At 49.6% G+C, this 27,079-nt stretch overlaps 1 protein-coding gene across 3 annotated transcripts in view; it reads left to right on the plus strand.

Moving 5' to 3' along the window:
- The window catches only part of LOC116951299 (uncharacterized), an 82,623-nt gene that overhangs the window by 17,400 nt on the left and 38,144 nt on the right, over positions 1 to 27,079 (plus strand). Inside the window, exons 2-3 of one of the 3 annotated variants that reach the window (XM_032969822.2) lie at positions 9,665 to 9,745; positions 18,072 to 18,134. In XM_032969822.2, the coding sequence (XP_032825713.2) occupies positions 9,665 to 9,745; positions 18,072 to 18,134 (144 nt within the window). Of the gene's footprint in view, positions 1 to 9,664; positions 9,746 to 18,071; positions 18,135 to 23,709; positions 23,847 to 27,079 lie in introns of those variants that run through there. The other 2 variants (XM_032969823.2, XM_032969824.2) reach the window with 2 other exon arrangements.

A 27,079-nucleotide genomic window follows, 5' to 3' on the forward strand; every position in this document is an offset into this window, starting at 1 on the left:
GATAGTCGGTGAGAACAAGAAGTCCGAGTCAAAAGCACGTTACATTACACTGTATATTCGATTTCTAGATTTACTGTATTAAAATATAATCTTTAATACTTTCCTATTGCCTTCGTTGCAAGCTATTAGTGTTCAACTAAGGCAATAGATTAGCATAGCTTGTATCAGCATGTATTGCGAAAATAGCACATACATAAATGCCGCCTGGTCATCACATCATAAAGTGTTGCGCAATGAAGGCATCGGTTCAACACACATTGCATACATTATTAATACCCACGTAACATATTGCTCTATCGTGCTATATAGGCATGCTGCCTATTGTCTAATATCACGGCACACGGTATTTTTCAATATGGGCAAAAGCCTGGTGCTGCTTATATGACAAAGCAGTGCTTAATATAACCAATGCATTACACTTGTCTGGCTGATAAATCTGTTGCTCGATATAGCAACGTCTTGCCACGGTCTGCATCTGAGTGCATTGCTCAATATAACCAATGCATTACCGTCGCCTGCTTCACAATGCATTCGGCAAAAAATCCGTATTCATTTATTGTCGCATTGCATTTAATTAAGATGCGTAACAGATGCCTGGCCATTTGTTTATTATATCCCACTGTTCATTGCACTTGTGCGCTAGACGACGCCGTCTCTCTGTTGCTCGAAGTGATACCCAGCATCGGGCAGTATCTGAGCGGTGCTGATAGGTGTCCGTATGGTGTCACTGTTATCGTAGCAAGTATCACAAGAACAAATCACGAATGCCCCCGATCTGCCAAGGATTTATTCAATGTGGCTCTGACACAATAATGTGGTTCTTGATCGAATAATGCGTTTGGTTTCGAGCAATACATCCACACTATGAGTTTTGTTTTATTGTTATTATTATGATGACGATGATTGTTAAAGATGAGTGTGGGATGCTGTTTACGATTAAAAGAGTAATAATTATATCGTTCTCATTTTGCTTTTTATTTCCATGCCCTCTGCTCGGAGCTGACACATCTGTTACTACTGATGGATCATCCCTTTATACGTCCTTTGGATTTAATTGCGTGCACAGATGCATGATAAAGCAGGATATATGTGGCATGGGATGGAGAGCAGGATACATGGGCAATGGGAGAGAGAGGTGGCTTGTAGATTAACCATCCATCCTGAGGTGCGAGTTTGCGTTTATGTGCATGTGTGGGGAGCGGTGGCGCACCGCGCTGAAAACCCCGGCCACCCAAGTTCGATTCCCGCTCACGGCCAACGCCGGTGACGATTATCTGAACCGGTCCTGGGCTTCCCCTACCTAGGTCGACTCACCCTTAAATGAGTACCTGGTGCAGTGTGTAATCAACGCCACAGGCAAAGGTGGACGGGCATGGTGTTGGCCACCCCCCCACCCCCTCGTGTGCCATACCATTCTTCATAGGTGCTCGCGAACAAGCACTTGCCCCAACAGTTTATTAAAAGCTATACTGGGGATCTTCATGTTTTTTGTGTCTGTGTGTGTTAGTGTATCTGTACCAGCGGGTATCAAGATCGGCCTCTGTGGGGAAGGCTCGTGTAGGACGCTACTGGGCAGTTGGAGGCAGTCACACTCCAAAAACAATGGAGGGCGGAAGAGCGACGCTCACAACAACGAGTCGAGTGGCGGGGCGACTAAGACGCGGAGTGTTGGTGCAGTTTGGGTTCAGCTGGTGCATCTGCGCGTCATCTCAGTCAGCCAACCCATGGCGCCCGGGTCGGGCCCGAGACCTCCTGTCAGCGAGCGTTTGACCCTTCATGTGGCCTCAAAGTGCACCTGGCCTGGCACAGGTGACGTCACCCGTCACTTTGTGGCGAAAGGCGGATATTGTTACTGTATTGTGTATCTTTGTATATGCATGTGTTTGTGTTATTTTCCTGGATGTTTGTGTAAATCCGTGTTTGTGTGTCCATGTTTTGTTGGCGTATTTGCATAAACCATCGTTTGGTGTCAGCGATTGGGGCACTGCATCACAATCACTGCAGCTAGGTTCAATTCCTGACCGTGGCTAAGAAGAATTTGATCGAGCTTGAGTCCCGCCTTAAATTACTGCCTTGATGCAGTATGTGATAACCCCCAACACTGGAGAGACAAAGGTAGTCACGCATGAGGTTGGCCTTGCCATCCTACCACGTGCCATATCGTCCTTAACAAGCGCTCACTGACAGCACCTTCCATAGCAATTCCTCCGTGGCTTCTCGCACGATAAAGCTTTGAAGGGGAACCTTGGTCATTTAAATTAATTCTGTAATATACCAGTGCATCCGTGTGTATGTGTGGTATGTATCTTTTTGTGCGTGTGGGGAGCTCGCTGACAGCACTTGTCCCAACATTCTTTCAAGGCTATACGCAGGGGAATCTTTTTCTTTGTTTGTCTGGGGGGGGGGGGGGGGCTCCGATGTAATGGTGAAGTGTTACGAAGCGAGCAACTTGAGTTCGATTCCAAGCCAAGGAAAATACCAAATGTTGTGCAATATCTGACCTTCTCCTGGGCCTCTCCTAATTCGACTCGGATTGAAATGAGTACCTGGCGCAGCCTGAAAATATTCTCACCCGGTAGACATAGACGGCTAGGGCGAGGTGCTGGCCAAATCGCGTACCTCCTTAATAAGAGTCGATGCCTACTCGGTGGGTCCTTTGTATGTACGTTGAATTTCTTTCGCACCCTACGTAGGCAACCTTGCTAATCCGAGGTGCGGCAAAGGACCACGAACTAAGGAACCCTAGGCGATATTAATGCCATTTACACGAAAAAGTTTTAGCTTTATGTAATTAGCAAACTCATTACGTTTAGGGCTGTGACATGGTGAACGGCGTTTCTCACCCTCGCAGGCAACGCCTCGCGGGGCGTTTAACATTCGCACGACGAAGTAAATCTCGCTGGTATTAACCTGGGGGTCGGTACCCGAAAGCATGAAATCCCCCACAATCTCCCGCCTCCGCGGCTACCGTGGTCATGAACCGCACCCCCTCCCCCTCCCCCCCTTCCCGACCATTCTAGCCGCGTTCATCACCGCAGCGAACACTGGCGGTGAATAATTAAAGCGTTTTTCTCTTCCCCGCGACGTGGCGGTCGCCGCTGCCCATGCATCATGCATCTCGCGCGCGCCCCAATTTTACTTTGAAATGACAAAAATTGCGGGAACGGGGCAGATCGCCGCGAACCATTTGCGCGTACAGCGTAGTGGGCAATAATAATAATAATGCCGTCGGGGGGAACAACAAGGTGCACTCGCTCACGTTGCGTTGTCCTGGCAGGAGTAGATGGGGGGGGGGCGGGAGGATGGGGAAGGGGGTGGGTGGGCGAGGGGGGGGTGGAGTGTGGGGGCCTTGATCGGCTGCGGTGCTGCATGGCCATCGTCATTGGGAGCTGCCGGAGAAAACCGCAGAGAAGCCACTCCGAGCTCACCACGCACGCACGCCAGTCCCGGGCGTGCGTGCGTGTGTGCGGGGCGCCGTTACGCTTGCACAGCGGTCATCGATAAGCGCCAGAGCTCGCTCGTTGACGGAGCGAAGCCGCGTCCTCATCGCGAACTGATGACGCTGGCGTTGTGGTCCTCTCTGTTGGCCACCTTCGTCGATTCCTGAGTGTCCCCACACTCCGCCCCCACCCCACACTCTCAGGGCCCGTTAGGCATTGAGCACAAGTCAACAAGTCAGCCGCGGGTTTTTGTGTTCTGTGGTGAAACTGGTTCCCGTCATAGGAATGCGGAGTTGCCATTCATGGCTCGGGTTCGAGCAACAGAAAAGAGGGTTTTTCACATGTGCTTGTTTGGTCAGGGATCTGCTTTGTTGTTTTTACGTCCGTCTGCAACTAAACTCTTGTAGCGATAATGAAGTGATTACTGAAATCTCGGACAGAGTTGCACTGCTTCTTAGGGACTTACCGAAGAGAAAACTGGCCACATTGATCGGTAGTTTGGCCAAAAAAATGAAACCATAAAACATGCACGGCCTCATTTCAATTCCAATCGTGCCATTTGGTGTCCATGTTGCAAGAGAGTGCATCACCCCGTGTGTTGGTTGGAAAAGCAAAGCGATATCGCACAACCACCAAAGTCCCTTCAAGTGACCTCATTCCCACGTGCCCTGCTTTAAAGATGTTCGCCGCATGTCTGTCAGTACCGAACGTTTGAAATTCTTTGAGCTGTAATGTAGCGTATTTTGCGTGAAAAGTCACTTTTTTCTCACGATCGGGTGTTTACTTTTGTTGTTGCTGCTCTGTCATCGGCGTGACGGCACGCGTCACTCGAGAACCCAGTTTCGTTCACGGGCGGCTGAACCCCCACACAAACACAGGTTCACAGCGATGCTGGCCCGGTGCTCGGACCCCTCCTACCCCCCCCCACCATATCCCCCCCCCCTCCCAAGCCTCCCGTCCTCCTCTGAAATTCTAATTCGTCCTTCCCTCCGTGTCTCTGAATCCCGATGAAAGTAATTTGCGAAAGGTCCATGGCAAATGCGTCAAAAGCCACAGATGGGAAGCGTGTTGGAGGGGGGGGGGGGCTGTAATCTTTCCGCAAAGCCCTCTTTGGAGAAGAGCCAGTTTTTTTTTGGGGGGGGGACATAACCCTTAGGCATCTGGGAGAAGAGCAAGCGGTAGTCCGGGCAGCCGTGCGTTTGTTTTGGCAGAAGGAGTTGACGTTTTCTCCACATGACGCTGACCTTCGAGTGCAGGCTGCGTAATAAGAGTGACTTCGGTGTGCGCGTGTGAAGGATCGAGGTTGTGCCTGCCGATTAGGTGTGTGTGTGGGTGCGTACGCGTGTTTGTGTGTGGTTGTGTGGGTGGTTGTGTGTGTGTGAGCCGTGGGGAGCGGGTGTGTGGCGGTTAGCGCTACGAACCAGGCGACCCCGAATTCGATTCCTGCTCATGGCCAACGCCAGCGACAGTTACCTGAACCGGTCCTGGGGCTCCCCTAGGCCGACTCGGCCTCAAATGAGTACCTGGTCTAGTGTATATACATCGCCAATAGGGAGACAAAGGCGGCAGGTCATAGTGCAGGCCACCCTTCCCCTGGTGTGCCGTGCCGGCCTTTATAGGTGCTCGCTGACAGCACTTGCCCCAACACGCTGTTAAGGCTATACGGGGGTTTTTTGTCTTTGTTTCGTGGGTGAAAGCAACAGGAACGATTTGGATTGGTGCATATTCTACAGTGCTTTTAGACAGCACCGCAAGTATTCTGCTATACAAACAAAAACGCTGGCCACGTGACGCAGTGGCTCGGGTAACGGGCTGCCCGCTTATTGTTTGTCAGTGGTGTATTAATATTAATACGACACTCAAGCCATTGCGTTTGTGTGTAGTTCTCCCCTTGTCTGACATTGTGAGACAGTCTTCTTCCCATGATAGCTCTTGTTTGTTATATATATTGTATACCTCAGAGATGGCGACGCTATCTGCGAGTTCAAATCCAGGCCCTCCGAGTGACCGACTCGCCCCATTATCTGCACCCCATGTGAGGTCGATATAAGGGGGTTCCGTACCCTTCGTGTGGGGCAGTCAACAGTGGTCTGTCTGAAAAGAAACGAACGACTCAACATTTGTTTCTGTTTTACCAGGTAAGGCTCACCGAGTTAAATACAGCTGTTTTTTTTTATTTTTCAGAAGTGACCTCGCTACAAATGATATCTGAACAAAGTGGCTTATCATCATGTGGGAATTTACAGCAGCCAAACGCTCTTAATCTCTTAATGTGGATGGGAGTAAAATCCACGCGACCGCGGGGAGAGCGAAAGAGAGAAATAAATTCAAGCTCCAAATATACAGCAGGCGTCAGAGTCGGGATCAAACCCACGGCCTCCTGTATAACAGGCGAGGCAGTTAACATCTTACCACTACTGGTTTCGAGATACTTATGGAGAAAATAATCACTGCGCCAATATTTGTTTGAACAGGAAGACGCTTTTACACTTTTAATAGTTGTATTTTATTTATAATTTTTTTGATGCGTGACCGTTTGCAACAATCGAGCGAGGTTCGAAACCCTCCCCACCATTCCATCAACTCTGTACGCCCAGCAGCACGCATTGGTGCACCGCAGTTAGTCGATCAGCAGGTCAGGTGTGGTGGTGGGGTAAAGTGTGGGTACTCCCACCTCTTTCCAAGTCATCTGGCCAGGATGAGAGAGCAGGCCAGACAGAGAACCCCTTTATAGTGGGAGGCCTTTCTGCCAGCAGTGAAATGAGCAAGAAATTGCAGGGCTGCACCTTTACCACATCCGGTGCATTGGCAGAGTTCTCACAATAGCGATATAATGGTTAAGAATTGAAGACATTTTTTATCTCGTTTTTTACCAAATCGTTTGCACAGTTTTGCTATTTCAATACCCTAAGTGTGACATGAGCATATCATTTGCACTCGTTATAAGCAAATCGATTCTCATACATAATCTCGACGCACGTTTTGTGAGTGGTAAGGGTCCATTTAAATACATTTCTGCATCGTTTGAACGTCCTGCAAAATGATATCCGTATTCCAAGCGTAGTACGGTGAAGTTCAAAAACGTGAAAAGTGTTAAACACATTAATCCGATAGGAGTGGGGAGAAAAACTAAATTAAATTAAAAGTAAACACATTCAATGGCATTGTCATCAGTGTGCTGAAAACGTAAAAAAAAATATTCCCTTGCATGGACATGGGAATGAGATATTAGCATGCTAACAAGAAGAAATCCCCCAGGTGTAAATATTCAAAACATAACTCACGAACACCTTCAATCATATTATCCCATTTAGATGCTCTAAGAACCAGTGCTTCGGAATGTATGTTAACTCTAAATCAGAAAATATTTTTTTTAAGTAAATTAATTAGTTTTAGGACCCATGTTATGTAAAGTGCTCTCTCCAACTCATTTCCACTCTCTCTAGCCTCTCTGCGTGCACTGAAGAAGGGCCATTGCCCGAAACGTTGCCTATTTACTGTATATATTTGTTTTTTTTTTAATGCCACACACGGTGCTATTGACGAGTGTGTTGAGTTGTTATTTTGTTCGCCATGCTTCGTGCACCACTGCCAACACACCAAATATTTTTGCTTATGTTTGGTAAGGAGCCCCCCCCCCTCCCCCCAATTCGTGATGCCCCCCCCCCCCCCCCCCGGCTCACCCTGCACCATCCTGGTGTCGTTTAAGACGATCGCTTTGTTGGCGGCACCAAAGCAATCCACCGGCTTAGAAACACCAGTGCCGTCACGGACTGCCTGGAAGAACGACCCAGGCGTCTGTTTTCAAAACATTTGTTGCCATTCAAAAACCCAGTTGGAGTCTTTGTGGCGGCACGGCTGTCGAGAGGAGGAGGAGGAGGAGCAGAGCAATGGCGAAAAAAGCCTTGGGGACAATTTTATTTTGCGTCCCTGTTGCTCGTGACGACGACGGTGAGCGACTCGCAAGCAGGGAAGGTTCGCAAGTTTCCCGGTTCGCGGGTCGACTCGCCCCATTATCTTTCACCCCTTTGGCGAGGTCGATAAAAGGAAGACTGGTACCATTGGGTGTGGGGCAGTCAACAACAGTGGGTCAGCCTGTGGAGAAACTGAAGGCATGCCATGGGAAAGCGGTGCCCTTGCATTGCGGAAGAACCCAGGCATCGAGGCGTGACATTTATTGCCGTTCTCAAAAGCAGTTGAAGTCTTTACAGCAGGGCTGTGAAAGGAGGTGTGGTGTACAATTTTTTAATCTAGATTGAACACTCATTTCTTGTAGAACTGCTTTACGCGTTTCGTTTGTTCTCCTTCCCCCGCACCTGCGATTAAGCACGGTTGGCTGTGCACGGTGCTTGCATGGCGCAATGAGAAAAGCCTCGGGGACAATCTTTTGATCCGTGTATTGGTGACGACGACGTAGTGAATCGACCTGTGAGTGGGGTTTTAAGCCCTGCGTCCGCTCGAAGCGCCGCGTGCTGTACGCACGTACGTACGTTGAACCTATCTCGCACCACATGTAGCCAACCGTGCCGATCGTAGGTGCGAGGGAAGGCCAACTAACTTAACACAAAAATCAGTTCGAAAGAAATTAGTATAAATCTAGATTTTGAAAGTGCTTAGTCCAAGTGGCTTCCTAATATCGGAAGGGAGAGCGTTGCGGACGGCCGCAGAAGTGCATTTGAAAGCGTGCGACGACCGTCTTTGTTCGATGGTTAGCCAAAAGCCTCTGCGAGGATGACTGGAGTTTGCATGATGGGTTCACGCTCCTTGACGTGATCAGCAAGGCACTGAGGTTTACTTGTGGCGAGCACTTTGCGTGTAATGAGTGCAACCTTATAACCTATTCGTTCGGCAACTGGGCGCCAATGAAGCTCGGCGAGCACTGGACGGACATTGTCTGATCTTGCAGTACCCATCGCTGCGCATGCCAGAGAATGTTGTACACGCTGTGGCTTGGAAATGTTTTTGCCAGGAGTCCCGTAGGGTAGTGAGTTGCAATAATCGAGCCCTGTCAGTACTGTGCTGCACGCCCAACCGTCTTGGCTATGTCACGACTCGATAGTGGCCAAATGTGTCGCAGAGCCCTGATATGAACATTGCAGGACCTGACTATGAACTAAACAAAAATCTGTTTTTTTTATTTTACCATTGCAGGGCCTGACTATGAACTAAACAAAAATCTGTTTTTTTTATTTTACCAGGTAAGGCCCACTAGCTTTATATCTCTTTTTTTTCAGAAGCGGACCTGGCCACAAACGATAGCAAAACGAAGTAGCATATCAGGTGTACATTTACAGCGGCCAAATACTCTTGAATGCGTGACGTTGCTTCTTAATGTGGAGGGCAGAAGCGGAGGACTCCAGAGAAAAATCCACACGACCACGGGGAGAATACGCAAACTCCAAATATACAGGTGTCTCTGGGTCAGGATCGAACCCACAAACCTCCTGTATACTAGGCGAGGTATTTAACATCTCGTCGCCGTAGCGCCCCCTGGACCGCTCGCGAGCGACGTTGCGGCGAGGGCTTTAGCCGAAATGTGTGCACGGAGAAGGGCGTCAGCTGTGGGCCAAGCCGTTGTCAGTTTGTGTGCGGTGCGACATCATGCGTCGCTCCGTGCCCTGCCAAATGGTCAGTTGGCAAAAAAAAAATGCGTGTACAGTGCGTGGCAATCTGGTGTGCAGAATGCGTGGCTTAGAGAGGCTTTGAATTAATAAGGGGCACACGATGTGGACACTGTGCTGTGCTGTGGCAACGTGTATATATAAAATCCGAATAATTGCATTTGCTTCTCTGAATATACGCGCGGAGTCAACAGACGGGGGCTGATATGTCTGTACAATTTTTTATCTGCGCAACTGTGTGCGTGCGTGTTTATGAGAGCGGTAGTGTAGGGGCTGGCATACTACGCTACAAACCCGGCGATCCAACTTCGATTCCCGCCCACGACCAATAACGGTGGCGAATATTTGATCAGGTCCTGGGCCTCCCCTAGGTCGACTTAGCCTCAAATGAGCACCTGGTGCAGTGTGTAAAACATCAGCATTTCTCCGGGTGCTCCGATTTTGTTGGAACCAGATCATGGCTGGTCACCATTGACTCGTTCTTTCTCTCTGCGAGAGCGAGTGAATGCTGTGCCATGGTTGAATTACAAGATTACATTATTACTACTACTACTGCCGCTAACGGGGACATTGATCTTGGTGTGCGTGTGTGCGCATCCACAGATCGCTGGGCACCTTGCACCAGTTTTGTTGCCCGGTGCCACCCAAAGCTTCCGTCCTCACAAACTCTCCCATGCGTTGCAGGTAAAGCAAACGCGCAAACGCACGCACACACCTGCACGCATGCGCATATTACGTACGCATAGCATGCGCACAGACACAACGACACGCGCGCACAAAATAAACATAAGCACACAGACGCACCCCGTAGACGCACGGAGACGACCACGGTAACAATAGCTGCCATTCGCCGATAAGTTGCGGTGATATCACGACCGCGGTCGTGCCAGGCTAGCTGCACCTCGAGGCCACTGGACGTGTGGCAGGCACGATAGCACCACGTCCCGGGACAGACCCGGCAGTCGTGGGTCAATCGCCCCCGAGACGACGCAACAAGTTTGTCGCATTGCGGGTCGACAGACGTGTGCCGGTCGTGGCAATTCCACATTGCCGTGGTGTGGGGAGGGGAGAGAGGCAGTCAGCCCATCTGTGTGAACCACTGTTGATTTTCTACAAAGTCGGTGCTAATTTTAGCCGCCCTTGAGTGATTACGCTGATGGGCTGCGTCGAGCTCAGTATGACATCTAAACTCACAACTTCTTGACTGTGAGCTGAGCACTCGCACACACTAAAGCAGCAATGCCTTAGTCTTTGCATACCTCTTTATGTGCACGCAAGCCCGGAGCAGTGGCACAAGTGTGCTTAATGCCATTGTGCTGTGACACCACCTAACCAGCAACTGGAGTTCAATTTCCCTGTCACAGCTAACATCGGTGACGCGTGATCAACCTGAACCTGTTACCATCCAGCGTTGTGAAGCACGGTGAAACAACCTCCACTCTGACTCCCAACTTCCATGCCGCACCACCTCCACCCACCACCACCACCTCCTCGACGTCCCCAAACATCAACGCACCCCCCAACCCCACGTGACTAACACGCACTGCACAGGCCTTCTTGCAGTGCGTGGGTTGATTGACAGATGGGTTTCAAAAGTTGCCGTGATGACGACGGCGCGTCGGCGTGCTCAGCCGCCGAGATCCCTCGCGTCGCATTGGAGGGGAAGAAATAGATTTTGTCAACTGTGTGGATTTGGGCGCCGCGATACCTGGGATTTCTTCACGGACGGCGCGTGCGATTTAAGACCTTGTCGCATGGATGGCTGGCCGGAGGGCTTGCGGAGTAACATGGCTTCTTGCGTATAAAGATTATTGTTTTTTTTTTATTTCCCCCAACGCCTCGAAACTTTCCCCCCGTATTCGTTGCAAACCCCGAAAGGCAAACGTGTGTTGGCGCGCACCGATTCCGTGTTGGTCGTGGCACAAGGGTGGGACATTGTGTTGTGTGTGTTGTGGGAGCGGTAGTGGTTAGCGCGCTGCGCTAGGAACCCCGTGAACCGGGCACGATTCCCGCTCGCCGCCAGCACCAGTAACGATTATCTGAACCAGTTCTGGGCCTCCCCTAGGTCGACTCGGCCTCACATGAGCACCTGGTGCGGTGTGTAAAAACATCGCGACTGGGGAGACAAAGGCGGCCGGGCGTGGAACTGGCCACCCCCTTGTTTGCCGTTCGGGCCTTCAGAGGTGCTATCCCGCTAATAGCTGTTGCCCAAACAGCCTGTTCAAGCTATATGGGAGATTCTTGTTTATTGTGCAATAAAAGGTTGATTGTGAGACCCAGCAATATTGCTCCACGCGTTGGGAATTCTGCTCGTTACTGAGAATCTGTGACCTTCCTCGTGATGCTACCGCACTGTCCGTGGCGCGGCTGGCTATACCCGTTCACGCTCCGCTCGCTCTTGCGGTCTCGTCACCGCCGTGTCTGGCGTCAGGTCCATCGCTTCTCTTTGGTCACTGAACTCTGGGTGCCACTCCAGTGCGTGTCTCCGTAGCCTTCCCTCACTCCTCCTCCTCCCTCTCCAGCCTGCGCACACGTGTCCAACCCGCCGCAAACTCCTCTGCCCGATTTACATCGACAGCGTTTTCCTGCCACGTGGTGGCAATGCTCCCCTGGAGTCCTGCACATTGTGTATCACAAATGATTAACGCACGACACAGCGCATAAACCATCATCGCGTAAACGCGCCGCTCCTTCTGACAGCAGCAGCAGCAGTGGCTTTTGGGGCTCACCATCGAACAAAGACAGGCTCACTGGTTGCGTTTCTGCAGCCGTCTGGAACGTTCTTCCTTCCAATGTTAGGAAGCCACTGGAGCTATGCGCTTAAAAAAATCTCGTTTGACAACTCATTATTTGGAACTGCTTTTTGCGTTCAGTTCGTTCTTCACCTGTACCTCACGGTTGGCTATGTACGGTGCAAAAGAAGTTAAAAATGCATGCATACTTTCAACCCGTAGGCTTTCGCGACCAATATTATTCATAATAGAGGTTTTTGGGTTATATCGCGTGAGTATAAATGTGTCCAAACCCTCCACCACCCGACACAGCCAATCGGTAAGGGATTTGTCACGTAAACAAAACGCCAAATAGTTTACTACTTCAGCCCACCGGTGTGTTGGAGAGTAAATCCACAACATTTGCAATCTGAGTAGTACGACGTTTCGCTGGTAATTACATCAACCAGCATCATCGGCCGATTTGCCAGAAGAGTGAAGCCATCCACCTGCTTCCGGTCTTAAATAGTGCAGCAGCAGGACTACGTCATCACGGAACTTTTGAAGCTGGGCTTGTGCTAGGGTCGGTGGATCGTGCTCGGTGGGTAAACTGAGTTGGGCAGTACAGCAACTAGGTTAGGATTCGTTGAGCGTTATCCCTCTTGATTGAGACGGGCGATTTTATGTATTCTGGGCGCCCCCACACGTGAAAAAAAAAAAAACCTACCGAATGAGAACTTAGCCAAACGTCCCCAAGCCAGTCGTTTGTATTGCCGATAGTCTGCGTGTTTTGCTTTTGTGTACTTGTATACCTATTTCGCCAGGTGGGTCTTGCAATCGCCAATTGGCTACGGTGCATCTCACGCAGCGCACATCAAACAGCACCGTTTTAGGAATCGATACGCTCCGATTCATAACGGCGTCGCTCGACCCCGTGGTCACTGGCGGCTGCTACGTTTGCCACATTGTGATGAAGGAAATGCTTCTTAAAAAAAACAGAAATCGCGGCCCTCGGTGGTCACAATTCGCCGAACCGCTGGCAGAGAGCGGTCGCGAATCATCACAGTTTTTTTTTACGATCTCGTGTGCATAATTTATTTTCATTTGACAACGCTTTGTTCCGTTAGCATTCGCGTAACATTAACACGGGATGTACATTGAACTTCTTTCGCACCGTACGTGGTGAACGGTGTTTAAGGAAGGTACTAATTTGCGTGCAATTTGCATATGTCGTAAACGGTTCTTACAATTCGCGATCCGATTCGTGTAACGGGAGGCATAAAAAAAATACATTTTAATGGAGAAATTGACTTTCATTGCATGACTGTTGACTTTCCTGTGATATGGCATTAATTTTTCACTCGCGCTCTGCGGGATGATGGCCTAAAATGTGCCTGTGACCTTACATCTTTTTTTCTCTCTCCCAAATGCATGGGGAGTAAATTAATGGATTTATAGAGGTGGAATGCAACTGTGGAACAATGCTTATGACGCCGTGAAGCGTTATTTATAGCTCCGTTGCTCAAACGAAATTTCCCGTAAAACAATGCGGGAGGGTGGTAGGTGGTGGGGGGTGGAGGCACATCTCTCCCTCTAAGAGATGCAGACACTCACGCGGTAAAGCAAAGGGGGGCATCCTTGTAACCAAACGTATGTGACATTAATGGAATGTGCCCACCAATAAAGGTATTCGACGCGGCGTTTACCGTGCATCTGCCGAAGGAGGTCGGGCGTATTTGAGGAGTGGAGCATTTTATGCACGGTGATGCCAGCTAAAAAGATAGATTGCCTCGTAATTGCAGCCGACGCGAGTGTTATGAGCAAGATTTTGTTAAGTCTCGTGCCTGCCAGGTGGTGGTGGCCAAAGCGGCTGAGAGGTCAGAGACGCTGAGCTTTGGCAATCGGTGAGAGGCTGGGTTCAAATCCAGGTTTCAGCCGGTTGTGATTTGAAAAGGGTTCTCGGAAGTGGAGGGAGTTGATCGTTCTCAGCTCGGTCATCAATGACGCACTGCATTTTGGTCCCACACTAAATTTTGACTAAATCTCAGCACTGACTATTCATGCATTTGTTTTACTGTCGTACTACAGGCGAACAGTATTTTTGTGTGCATACAATATGGGGAAGTGCTTCCCTCTACTGTGTCAACCGGAGGCCACTTGAAGGGATATCTGGAGGTAGCTCCGTGATGTCAACTTCCGTGGGCCGATCTCGAACAGAAAGGATTGCAACTGTTCTGCGAGCAATCAGAATGGTTACTCCATCTCCGAACACGAGGCCGACAGTGGAAGGGGGGTAAAATTGTTGCGGAATTTACAGGATGAAAGTGAACCGGTTGATTGGTTTGTTGAGCCAGGCTGGGCAAGGACATAATCCACGTTACACCCGGGCAGCCAGAGAGCACAGACTAGATATTTCTTGACTTATCACTATAACAACAGCATCAAGAATTCAAACAAATAGCAGATATGCAATTGAAATTATTCCAGACGGCTTGGTGTGCAGGGTTTTACAGGCTCCCATCCTTGCAGCCCATCGTGGTCCACTTTTACATCGTTCACCAAATCTTCTCAATCATACTGCTATAAAAAATATATTATTCATACTTGCCTCGAGGTTCCTGGCTTGCTGCTGGCTGGGTTCCTTTTCACCCCAACAGTGATTCTATAGTTAGTGAGTGCGGGCAAGTTGCCACCAAAACTAGCTGGGTAACTGGCTAAACGTGTAGCAAATAAACGTTGATTGAACTTGAAACGGCGGGAGAAATATGGAAGACTTGATACGAATAGACAGCGAAGAGGTGGGAATGACGAATACAGACGACGTCACGGTTCATTTATAATTGCTCTAGATTTTGAATTTGTGCTCCTTGTCATGTAATTATTCCGCCAGAATATTATTTATTTCCTAAAGAATATAAAAAAAAACCTCACAGTACAGATTTCCTTGCCATTTCATTATGACGTAAATAAAGAAGAATGTTAGGACTCGAAGTACAGGAGGCGGATTGTGAGAAGAGCATGAACATGGTGACAGCTGTCCCTTATTTACATTGAAGAGCGACGGCTTCTCTACTCGTGATATATACACACATATAATCACGTGGTTATGAGCTGCATGCGTCTGGTGATTGCGAAATACGCGACATGCCCACAGTGGCTGTCATTTGGAGAGATGTAAAATTTCCTCTCCCGACTCTCATGTGAACAGTTAACCCACGACCGCACACTCCTTTAAACAAAAGAAATAGTATCAACTATTTTCATTTAACCAGGTGAGGCCCACTGAGCTATATAGAGCTCTTTTTCAGAAGCGACCTAGCCAATGATGGCTCAACGAAGTGGCTTGTCGTGTGGAAGTTTATAGCAGCCAAATACTCTAAACGTGTGTGATTCTAAACGTGGAGGGAAAAACTGGAGGATCTGGAGAAAAATCCACGTGACCACAGGGAGAGAAACACGCAAACTCCAAAATAACACTACAGGCGAGATATTAACTACTGGCGAGGTAGTTAATATCTCGCCACTGTGACACGGGCTAACCCATGTGACATTTGTTCCTCATCGATGGCAAGAATGGAAATGTTTTTTTGTGATCTGTTGCTGTGCGTCACACTCATACTATATTGGAAAAAGTTTTCTGGCTGGATGACCTGGGTGGATTCCTGTCTGGCTGCGTGCCGTGCCTCCACGTGCGCGCACATGGGGGTGATATCGCCCGCGTCCCACAGTGTTGAACTGGGTCTCCCGTGTCTCGTATGGCACAGTTGGAGAAGGCCCTTCATCCAGCAGTGGATTGACACTTTGCTCTAAATGATTGTATTATATTAGAAAAACTGTGGCCGGCTGGCTGGCTGGCTGACCTAACGTCCAAAGGGCGTGTGCGGTCCGCGAGCACTAAAATTAGTTGTCTACGCTCTCAGAGAATCGGGCGTCCAATCACGGGTGGAGAGCAATGTCTGGTCCACGCACGTGTTGCACGCACCAATGGGACGAGCCGTGGACACGCAGCAAGCCGAACGGCGTGCGCCCGCTTTCTGCGACGGAGCGCTCCGATTGGCCGAGAAGATTCCCGTCCGCTCTTCGGCGCCCGTGTCCGATTTGGCCGCTCCCCCACAGGTCCTCGGGGAAGCCTGAGGTTGATGGCTATGCAACGGACTATAGATTGCCTTGCGCTCTGATAACGATGGGAAAATGTAATAAGCAAACAATGAAGGTGATCGTCTCGTGCGAGACGACGTGCAGGCCCCGCGGGAATTTCCCTGTCTCGGCGCACATTCCGAATTCAGTCCCTCTGTTTTCTTCATCTTCATCATCATCCTGTTCAATTCAGCTACGTCAGCGCCGTCGTTTGAAAAAAAAAAGTCTCCGAACCATTTGTAAATATATATATCTGTGTGTGCGCGTATCTGCGTTCGCGTGATCCAGCCGGCGTGGATCTCAGTGGTTCTAGAGGTCGACTTGCACTCAGCTGGGGGTCGACTCAGCCTGCCATTGTCTCTCACACGTGGTGGTGAAATCGGTACCTCTTCTTCGTAGGAAGCCTATGAAAACGCATTATTTTTTTAGAACTGCTTTTGTGTTTAGTTTGTTGTGTCCCCCCACACACCCCCCCCCACCCCCCACACACTTAAAATTAGCACAGTTGGCTACGTGCGGTGCGAAAGAAGTCCAACATGCATGCATGTGAAGCAGTCCTCCGGATTGCAACCGACAGCAGATTTGAGCCTGGTCGGGGAACCTCCACGCACGGATATGTTGTCAGGCGGCTGTCAAGCTATGTGCTGGCTATGCAACATCGTGCAAATATATACATCGAGTGCTGTACTCGACTCTTACGCTGCACACATATATGCTCCTCCCTCTCCTTCGCCAACCTGCGCCGACCAGCTAGGTGAAGTATGGTCTAAGCAACTCCCCCGTGAGTCGCACGGTGTGTGGGGAAGGGGGGAGCCCCCTCGCTCAGTGCTGGGTTAACGGAATGGCTGGACGTGCACATATGGGAAGTCAATGGTGTCAATTTCTGGGATTAACTGGCGGCCCAGCCTTAGGAATGTGTAATTACCACCACTGTGCAGATGGAGATGAGTTTCGCCTCAATGCTATTAAAACCCTTGGAATTGTTTTTCATATAACAACGGACGATAGTAACAATAAACTAAAAAATTACATTTTCCCCGCAGCAGGGCAACGCTGTGTTGGTTACACCTGTTAAAGCGTAGCATCACAGTTCTTACTTTAGCCCGGTAAGGATTAAGATCCGTTGAGACTGCGTCTCTTTATTCAAGAAGGATTGGTTTTCCATGTGTTGCATGATTTAATGTCGTGTTCAAAAATGATCGGTTTTACTTCCTGAGATGTTAAGTACACATGAACATTATTCTGTTTGCATAACACACAGATATCTCTTGAACAGATACTGAATTCAAATTTTTTTTATATATTAATAATCTTGGAAGATACACTATTTATATAAACGCACATATATATGAAGGTTGCCTATGTAGCCATATAGACCAGTGGAGCAAGTGTCTTAGCAGGCACCTAATAAGCACAACAGCCCACATTGGAGTGGTGTGGTTAGCACCACGCCTGGCCAGCACCACGCCTGGCCAGCACCACGCCTGGCCAGCACCACGCCTGGCCACTTTCGTCTCCTGGCTGCTGATGTTTGCACACTGCACCAACATGAGGCCGAGTCAACCTCGGGGCTGCCTCAGACTGGGTTCAGATATCACTCGCAACTCATATTGGACTCGGCCAGGAATCAAGCTGTGGTGACCACGCTTTGTAGCGCCGTGCGCTACCCACCGTACCCACCATTCCCCAATTACTTGCTGTGTAGCCATTAACAAGGTGCAGGGGTGAGTGCCGTTAGAGAGCACCTATTAAGGTCGGCACGGCGCAAGAGGCTGTAGTGTGGCTAACACCGTGGCCTGCTGGCTTTGTCTCACTGGTGCTGATGGAGGAGACCCGGCCAGGATTAGTCCTGACATCACTTGCCACCTACATTGGCCATGGCTGGGAATCGAACCTTGTGTCGCCAGGTTCATTCATGCAGTAATTTGCTCTGTAATCACACACACACACAAAATGTTGGAAATCTCTGCTACATTGGAGCCTTAATCTGGCACTGCAAATCGGGGGTAAATAAATGAAGCTACATACCGGAGGAGATGGGCAGGAAGGATAAGGAGCAAGCGGTTTACAACGTGCGCCTAATGAGAGTCTGGATTGAATTGTACAGTGCTCTTGTAAACACTAATTACGCCTTCTCTTCCCACCCACCCAAACACCCACAGAGACTCCGACTCCATGCATCAATTCTGCTGCGCAAAGCCAAGCGCTTCTGACGCCTTAAACAGGTGAACACCACCCCCCCCCCCCCCCCCACTTTGCCCCCCGCATCCTCCGCCATCTGCCTCCTCTGCTCCTGTGCCCTGTGTGAACACCCCCTCTCCGCCACCAAGTTGCAGGGACGTCACCACGGCGCCCGTGCCAGGCCAGGTGCACTTTGAGGCCACGTGTAGTGCCTAAGGCTCCGCTGACCGGGGAGGGTCACGGTGGGAGAGACCCCCGGCAGGTGTCACGGGTTGACCGACTGGGATGACTGGCAGATGCACCACCCGTGCCCTCCCCCCCCCCCCCCCCCCACCCCCACTACTGCGCCAAAACTCGCTGCGTTGTAGCCGCCAAGCGCCTGTGACACCACCGTCGCCACCGCCGGCAAACACGAAGAGCGACCGGCTGCCAACCGCTCCCTCCGTTTCCGACGACGCTGCGGCCGCACGTTCATCGGGGTGGGGGGGGGGGGGGGTTGCCCCCGGGGGTGGGCGAGCAGCCGGGCCGGCTGTGCCCGCCTCTCCGTTGCCACAGCGCTGCCGGATGCTGCTGGTAACGTCCCGTGTGCCGGAGCCAGACCTGTGCGCGGTTGCACGCGCACGCCTTTGATCTGGAGATTTGGCGGGGGGGGGGGGTAGAATAAAAAAGCCTTCCGTGCTTCTCTGACGAGAGACACCTCCATCCGCTGCTCCTTTCCCAAGCTCGCCTCATTATCTTCCACAGATTGTCCAGGGCCTCGTTTGTGCAATGTCCCCCCCCCCCCCCCTCCCTTTCAATTGAGATCACACGGAATACATCCAATTCATGTCAAGGAAATGGCCTATTCATACACCATCACGAGAGGGATGAACTATTTACACTCTACCCCTACACTCATCATCATCATCATACCACCTACAAGGTCTACAAAATGACTGGCTAGTCATTGCTGTAGGAACGTAGAATTACCACCGCTGTATTCGGGGGGTGGCGGGGGATGGCCCACGGACAGAGACGGAGTGCCGCTAAAATTTGGGTGGGTGTGGGGGGGTGGCGGAAGGGGGACGACACGGTGTTTGGATGATGTCATTTGAACACATTTATTATTTCCGCGTCCTGCAATAAGCACCTTTCGGGAGCGTTATCACGAACGGAACGGCGTAGCAAACCACACAAGCAGGTGGCCGGGCCCAGTATCAGCACAAACACCAATGCCTCCCCCCCCGCTGCCCGCTTACCCCCCCCTACCCTGCACTTACTTCCTCTCGGGGTTAAACCATCAACGCCATCGCACATTCACTTCCCTGTTCCTTCTCGGTGTTGCCGCTGCCAGTTTACCACTCGTTTACCACTCGTGGTAAACTTACTCGGCTATGCCGCTGCTACTGCCACGTGGGCAAGCGGGGAGGGGGAGCCCCTTTGTGAGCCGACGGGACATTCAGGGAACTCAATTTGCCGCTGGATCCTTGTTCGCTCTACACTTCTTGGTTGTCCTTCCCCAACCCACCGCCCCCGCAACTCCGATTTAGCATGGTTGGCCACGTACCTCGCGAAAGAAGTTCAGCATACTGTACATAGTACATTGTCCCTCCTTGTCTGCATTAATCCCCGAAATGGCTCTCAGGACTCGCCTGTTTTTTTAGCTCGAAGCGTGCGGTTGGAGTGTCTCGCCTCAATAAGTGGAAGGTTGCAGTTTAAAACATTGGCTGGGGTCGCGGGGGTGGACTCTGCCCATCATCATCATTGGTGATGATCATCACTCGTCCATCATCAATCATCATCCGTCTGAGGTTGATAATTAAGTGCCACGTAGTGGGGAAATCGGCATTGAGATTGTCTGTGGCGTCTTCCCAGCGTGGAGTCGGCGAAGCAATTCCTGAATAGATTTTTTATTTTAATTCCAAAGCTCCCTGTACGTGCAATCTAATTGTGCGAATAAGAATTGAGCGATGGTGGCCATGAACGCCCCGGTTGGTGGATCGCAGAAATGTCGCGAGATTCATCCCATGGGTGTTGACGTTCCTATCATACCGTGGATTGCTAGGGTATGGGCGTACAACAAGTGGATTAATCTCCATCTGTTTCCATTTGCACGGGGGATTGAGTGTTGCACCCGCTCACGCGTGCGCGCGTATGTTTTCTCCAGGTTTCTCCCACATGCATAAAAACTCGTGGATTGATTGAAACAAAATATGAATGTTAAAATATTAAATGTGCAATTAGCACCAAGCACCTATCATTTGTGCATTGATTTAATGAATTAAGTCAATGTTTCTTAATTATCCAGCAAGTGTTGGACATTCCTCATCTCTGTTATGGGCCCCGAGCCTGTAGTGGCAGCAATTCTACATTCCTACGATGGGGAACAGAATTTCCAGAATATTGGCTTTAATTTCCCAATCAACTTTACGATTGACTATAATTATAGTGCTGCAGTGTTGCGTTTTAATAATTTATAATGCAGTGTGTACTGTACAGCAGAGTCCCTCTGTTAACGTCTTTAATCCGTTCCACGAAAACAACTGTTAACCGAAATACCTGTCAATCGAATATCGGAATTACATGCATCACGTAAACATTACCGTTAATCAACATTTTAACGTTAGTCGAAGCCCTACGGGAGGCGCAACGCTCACTGAGAACCCGTTAATCGATCTCACTGTAAACCGAGGGACTGCTGTAGATATGTTTTTGAAGGGGGGTGCAGATTTAGTTTCCATAGCCGATAGGAAAACATGCAATTAGCACCAAGCACCTATGATTTGTGCAAATTAATTCTGCGCTTTCTCCTGCGGGGCATATTTAATCGTAAGTGCGCACCTTCTGCGTCACAGTGCACGTTAAAGAGATCCCGTTGCGTTATTCAAAAAAGGAAGCAGTGGGCCAATGTCTGCTGCCATCTCTGGGCAAATTTGCCAAATTAGGAACATTCACTTCTTTCGGGTAAAAACCACAAAGCAAACTGTTAAACTTAACAGGACCCTCCCTGGAAATTCCTTGGGGCTCAGTGAGGTCTTCCTGGGTAAGTAAATGTTATTTTGATGACAGTCGTATGAAATTAATAACGACACATTAGTCCTCTATTGCACCACACTGCCATTACAAATCTCACGAAATTGAATTTTTTGCTGCTTTAGACGGCGGCATGCGGTGTCTACCAGCCCGCATAGCACAGAGAAACGCTCGCTTAGATTTAAACTATCGGCCTGAAATAATAAAAAATAGACCCCACTTTAAACCCCTCATCCTGTCTTGGCCCTCCTCCACCCCCTCCCCCCACTACCTCCCCCCGCCCGACCTCCCGTTATCCACTGCACCATGCCTGTCCTCAGATCTTGGGCTGGAGATTTCCTCCCGGCCGCCAACAAACCACACGGTGCGGTGAGGGCCTGGTCTGCCCCACGCTTTATCCAGCGGGGCACCCACGTTGCGATTGTGCGCAGCCACGACTCCGGAGGTCGTGATCTCACCTGAGCCACGCGCTTGCGTCCGACCTCCTCCTCAAACACGCGGCCGTAAAGAATTGCGCTGCTTTATCACCGTGTGTGTGTGTGCGCGCACGTGTTGAGCTTCTTTCGCACCGTACGTAGCCAACCGCTGCTAACCGGAGGTGCGGGGGAAGGGCAACAAACTAAACACGCAAAAAGAAGTCCGAAATAAATGGGGTTTCACTCTAGATTTCGACGTGCATATCTCCAGCAGCACTCGCATCAGCCCCAGGACGAGCGGTTAGAAATTCCACGTTCCCGTAACAGGGGTTCAGTTAATCCGTGGCATGAACATTAAATTTTAGTTCGCAAAGCGGTTCTGATTTTATAGACCTCGGATGGTAGCGGATGCTGATGGGCTGAGTTGCCAACCGACTGGGATTTGAACTCGGACTAGATAGTGTATTGAGCGATCTAAGCACAGGGCCACCCAGCCACTTGCGTGCAAGCGAGTCGTGGCTGGCGCGTCGGCATGGGTCTGCCACATCTGAGTTTTTGAACTCATTAGGTGGCGATGACTAGATTGTGTAATGCAGGCACTCCTTTGCTTTCATGGAAAAGCACGCGTATCTCAACATTGCGTTACGTCAAAAGCAATTTCCCCATAAGAAATAATGGTAAAGGAGGGGGTTAGGGGATTTCGCTGCACTCACAGACACAACCGCCGAAATTATCCTAGCCTAAATTAACACAATCCATGTACACACAATATAATACTTTAAATAAAAATGAAAATCACGTGAACCCGAATATACCGTCTTTGAAGCAAAAACTAAACTAAAGAAATACAGTATTACCCGTACGTAAAGCTACAAGGAAACTTGACGGCGTACGTTCACAACGAGAGACGAAGGGAAGAGCGCCGCTGCACGGTAAAGCTCGCTCGTTATCGTACCGCCACTGGCTGCTGGCAACGCCGTTGGGTCGCGGTGCCAGGCTAGGGTGGCGCGTGTCGCGTCGCGGGTGACCTTATTCCGAAAAGTGCCTCGCGCGTGTCGATAAAATGGGTCTAAAATACAAAGCGCGCCGCGTTGTTCTAAAACGGCTCACCGCAAGAGGACGTACACCGAGGACTGCCTGTACTCGCAAACTGCGCCAGGCAGAGTGCAAGCACCCATTGGCAATTTACAACGGCGCCTGATCGCAATTGCGTCTAAAGACGATGCACAAAAACGCGGTGCGAGTGGTTGTTTTTTTTTCTTTGGAAGAGAGAGAGAGAGCCAGACGGTTTTTTTTTTGCCAGTGGGGGCAGAGTTAATGAAGAAGCCTTGACACGCGGCTTGAGCAGATAATGAGAATGGCACGGATGGCCGGGGGCATGTGATTTTTAGACAACTGTGGGTGGAAGCCTCAGTAGGCACATCGAGCTTCTAAAAAAAAAATGGCTGTTTACTTTGTTTTTAATGATGGATAATTGGTCTGCATCTTTGCTGCAGGAAAAGCCACGGAAAGTACAGTGGATGCACTCTCTAGCATTGCATTTTGGTAGTAAATGGCAGACAGATGCTCGTGGTAGTGCACACAGACACGCTATAGCCGTTCCACGTTATCCGTAGCCATCATTCTTAAAATACTTGTGACGAAGCGACGCATTTCGTTTTTCGTGGATGTTTTACACGCGGCTAAAATATATATTTTTTAATTTTGCACTTGAGCTTTTTTTTTGCTGTTAATTATTGTCGGCCGTGATTCAAGTCACTTTTGTTTCTTGATTCATTAATGTAGCAATTGTATGGAAATCAACACCGCTCGTCAACTTGACCGTCTGGGTGAGGTTCAAATTTCAGTTGCCGCTGAATATATTGCCGGGAGCCAATGGATGATTATATTTAATATTTTCTGTAAAAGCACAGGGTGAGGCCACATTTTCTCACTCATGTTCCCTTAAGGACCACGTACTTATTATCTGAAACATCGAATGCCTTTTGTCTTGGCTTTGCTGCTTCTCTGCTCACGAACCACGGATCTCCCATGCAAAAAATAGCCGGGCCAATGCCTAAACAGGAATCATGCGTGTAACGAAAAAATAAATAACTCGATTTAAACTTCTCTCTCGCTCTGTGGGCACGAGGGAGGAAATGACTGGTGGCTTATTTTATACTGAGAGCGTAGCAACTAGCAGTAAAAAAATGGGGGGGGGGGGAGCTTGTAGTTTCCTGTGGTGGGCGCAGCGTGCGTGCGTGCGTGGGGTTTCAGTCCAGAGAGCGGTGGCCCCAACCAGCACCATATCTTCCAAACCCTGCCCTCGCCCTCTGCGATGAATCCAAGGTCTGTATGGATTTTTATTGTTGGCTCTAGACGAATACGCGCTGTGCTGTGCCCGGTTCGCAGCACCGTGTGTCTTTGTGTGTGGGGGGAGGCAGCCGTGGGTGGATACGGTGGTGTGCGTGCTGGGCTATTAACCCAGCCGGCTAGGTTCAATTCCTGGCTGTAGCCTGCATCTGTGGCGAGTAAAATCTGAATCGCTCTCAGCCGTCTCGTCGCTTGACTCGGCCTCAAAATGAGATAAGCACATGCCGTAAGCATGCAAACACGACCCCTGGAGAGACAATGGTGGCCGGGCTTGTGCCTGGTCCACTCCATGCAGTCGTCCGGTTCGATTCCAGGCCACGAGTGATATCTGAACCAGATCTGTGCCGCCTCCCGTAGGTTGACTGAACCTTAAGATGAGCACACGTTGTGGTGTGCGAACATCAGCCCTCGGGAGGCAATGGAGTCCTGGTATCGTGCTGGCAATGTCATAGGCGTCTTGCTCGCAGAACTCTGTCTGTGGTTATAGTTTATGCGATGTGGGGGGTGGGGGGGATCTGCTTCTTTGGTACATAGATGGTGCGTACCTGTCAAGAGTCTTTGCTGTACCAGTACTGGTCACGCAATAGGTGGTGAATGAGGAGTGTGGCGCGCGGACTTTTTTGCTATGAATCGCTCATCTAATCGCAATTGAAATAAATTATATTTATATTCGCTCAAAGGCACTTGACATAGTTTGAAAATACTGTGACGGAATAGAATGATTTGGATGGCAGGGGCGTGCAGGGTTGAGGAATGAGTGACTGCGATAAAGGGGTACTTGGGGGGGATCGTGAAAGGTTGGGGGAGGGATGGGAAGGAGTGGAGGGGCGATGGGAGGGAAGAGAAGGGGCAGTGGAGAAGAGAGCTTGAGGGTTCAAGAGAGGAATGGCAGGAGGATCAGGTGGGGGACTGATTTTTTTTCTGATATAGTATCAGTGGCAGGCTTCGGCCTGGGCGTAGCGCTCCTCATGAGACGTCGCCAGGCAACCCCGTCCTGCATCCAACGCCGTGGTTATGGTGCCCGAGATCGGCCTCATTCGCTCGGGGTCCAGGGTACAGCCTGGACCTGCCCCTGGGCCGCCTCCAATCCCGAGCAAGGCCATTTATGATAACACACAGAGCTCGGCTGTGATCCGGCAACTTCACGTCATCCCGGGCAATGCCACCGAAAGTGCTAACTAAACTAAACTTTTTGTACTTTATCAGGTAAGGCTCACTGAGTTTCATAGATATTTTTCAGAAGCGACCTGGCCACAAATAATGTCAACGAAATGGATTCTCACGTCTAAAGTATAGCAGCCAAATACTCTAAACGCATGTTTCTAAATGTGGAGATGAAAAACTGGAGGACCCGTTGAAAAATCCACACGACCCGGGGAGAACACACAAACTCCAAATATACAGTAGGCGTCGGGGTCGACATCCAACCTTTAACTTCCTGTACACCAGGCGAGGAAGTTAACATCTCACCACTGCAGCACCCTAAGAGCGGGAGTCTCCTGTATCTTGACTACTTGAGACACGTGCTCACGTGATGCGCTTGCTGTTCAACAGCAGAGTTCTTCATATGTGAGAACGCTCGCTGAGGTGAATCTGTTGCAAGCACTGATGGTCAAAGGCGTACAGTTTTTGTACTATGTTATAAACAAGTTTTGCTGGCTGGGTTGAGGTAGCGAGGGACAAACTGTCACGCCCAAAAGACGTGCGGACTGCTAGTTTGAATGAAGGTTTTTTTAGGTCGTATTATTGCAGCTCTAAAAGTAATAAATAAAAATGGTAAAAAATGCGATTAAAAAAGCATCTCGTTTGGTGCATGTGTGGTTTGCAACCTTTCCAATTTATTATAAAAAGCCAGATGGCACGTGTGATTCGTACAATAGCAAAACTACAAACCACAATACTTTTTGACTTAAAGCTTTCGTGACTGCAGGAATTCATGTTCTTTGGGTCTTTCAGTAAAGTCACGTAGATAGAACAACAAAATAATAAATAATAAAAATTAAAATAAAGTGAATAAAAAATACTAAAAATATCACGACGTTTCGATGGCAACACAAGCAATCGTCTTCAGGTGAAAAGCAATGACGATTGCTTGTGTTGCGATCGAAACGTCGTGATATTTGTATTATTTATGACTTAATTATTCATAATTGTATTGCTCTACCGACGTGACTTTACCGAAAGACCCAAAGAACACAACACTTTATGGTGGCTGGCATTTGTAAGCCGCACATCCACCAAACGAGAAGCTTTTATGAAAAAAGTCCCGTTGAATGACCTGCAATCAAATTATCCTCATCCCCCCCCCCCTTCCTGTGTCCACCCAGCAGTATAAATTAAATCAATTTAAGCACAATGTGGAGGTCGTGTGTGGTGGGGTAAAGTGTGGGTACTCCCACCTCTATCAAGACGTCTTGGCTAGTGTGAAGGAGTAGTCCAAAATACCCACTAAGAGAGGCTCACCACAGAGTTCCCTCTCGCCAGGAGGTCATTCTGCCAGCGGTGGTATGAGTAAGGGAATTGCAGGGCTGTATGTGTGTTTGTGGGGAGCTGTAGTGTAGTGGTTAGCGCATTGTGCTATGAACCTGGCGTCCTGAGTTCGATTCCCGCTCAGGGCCAAAATCAGTGACGATTATCTGAACCGGTCTTGGGCCTCGCCTAGAGAGACTCCGTCTTAAATGAGTATCTGACGGCCGGACGTGGTGCTGGCCCACCCACCTCCTCGTGTGCCGTTCTGGCGTTCATAGGTGCTCGCTAACAGCACTTGCCCCAACAGTCTGTTACCGGCTATATGGGGGATCTTTGTCTTTGCCTCGCTTGCGAGTACACAGAGATTTAACAAAGTTCAGTCGGTCAATCATCGTGGTAATCGCCATCGTCATCACAGCTCCTCCGCCACGGCTATACCAAGCAACACCGCGGTGTGCCACCACTCAGTGGTGCCGTGAGTAGGCTGACACCTGCCACGTTAATGTGGAATTTCCGTCGGTGGCTCAGAGCCCCCCCCCAAACAGTTATAATGAGCACAGTGGAATTCCCGCACGAGCATTGGGACTTAAACCCTTTAAAATAACGTGCACCCTGAAGCCATGAATCTTGCATTGTGTTCGCTAATTGCGTGTGAAATTTCCGCGACCGTGAAGCATAATTAGCAAGGGCGGTGGGATAAGTTTGGATTTAAAAGTATTTTTTTTAAATCCATGAATATA

This window comes from Petromyzon marinus, chromosome 42, assembly GCF_048934315.1.
Source record: "Petromyzon marinus isolate PM22_M1 ecotype Great Lakes invasive population chromosome 42, UKy_Petmar_22M1.pri1.0, whole genome shotgun sequence".
In the NCBI taxonomy this organism is placed as follows: domain Eukaryota; kingdom Metazoa; phylum Chordata; class Hyperoartia; order Petromyzontiformes; family Petromyzontidae; genus Petromyzon; species Petromyzon marinus.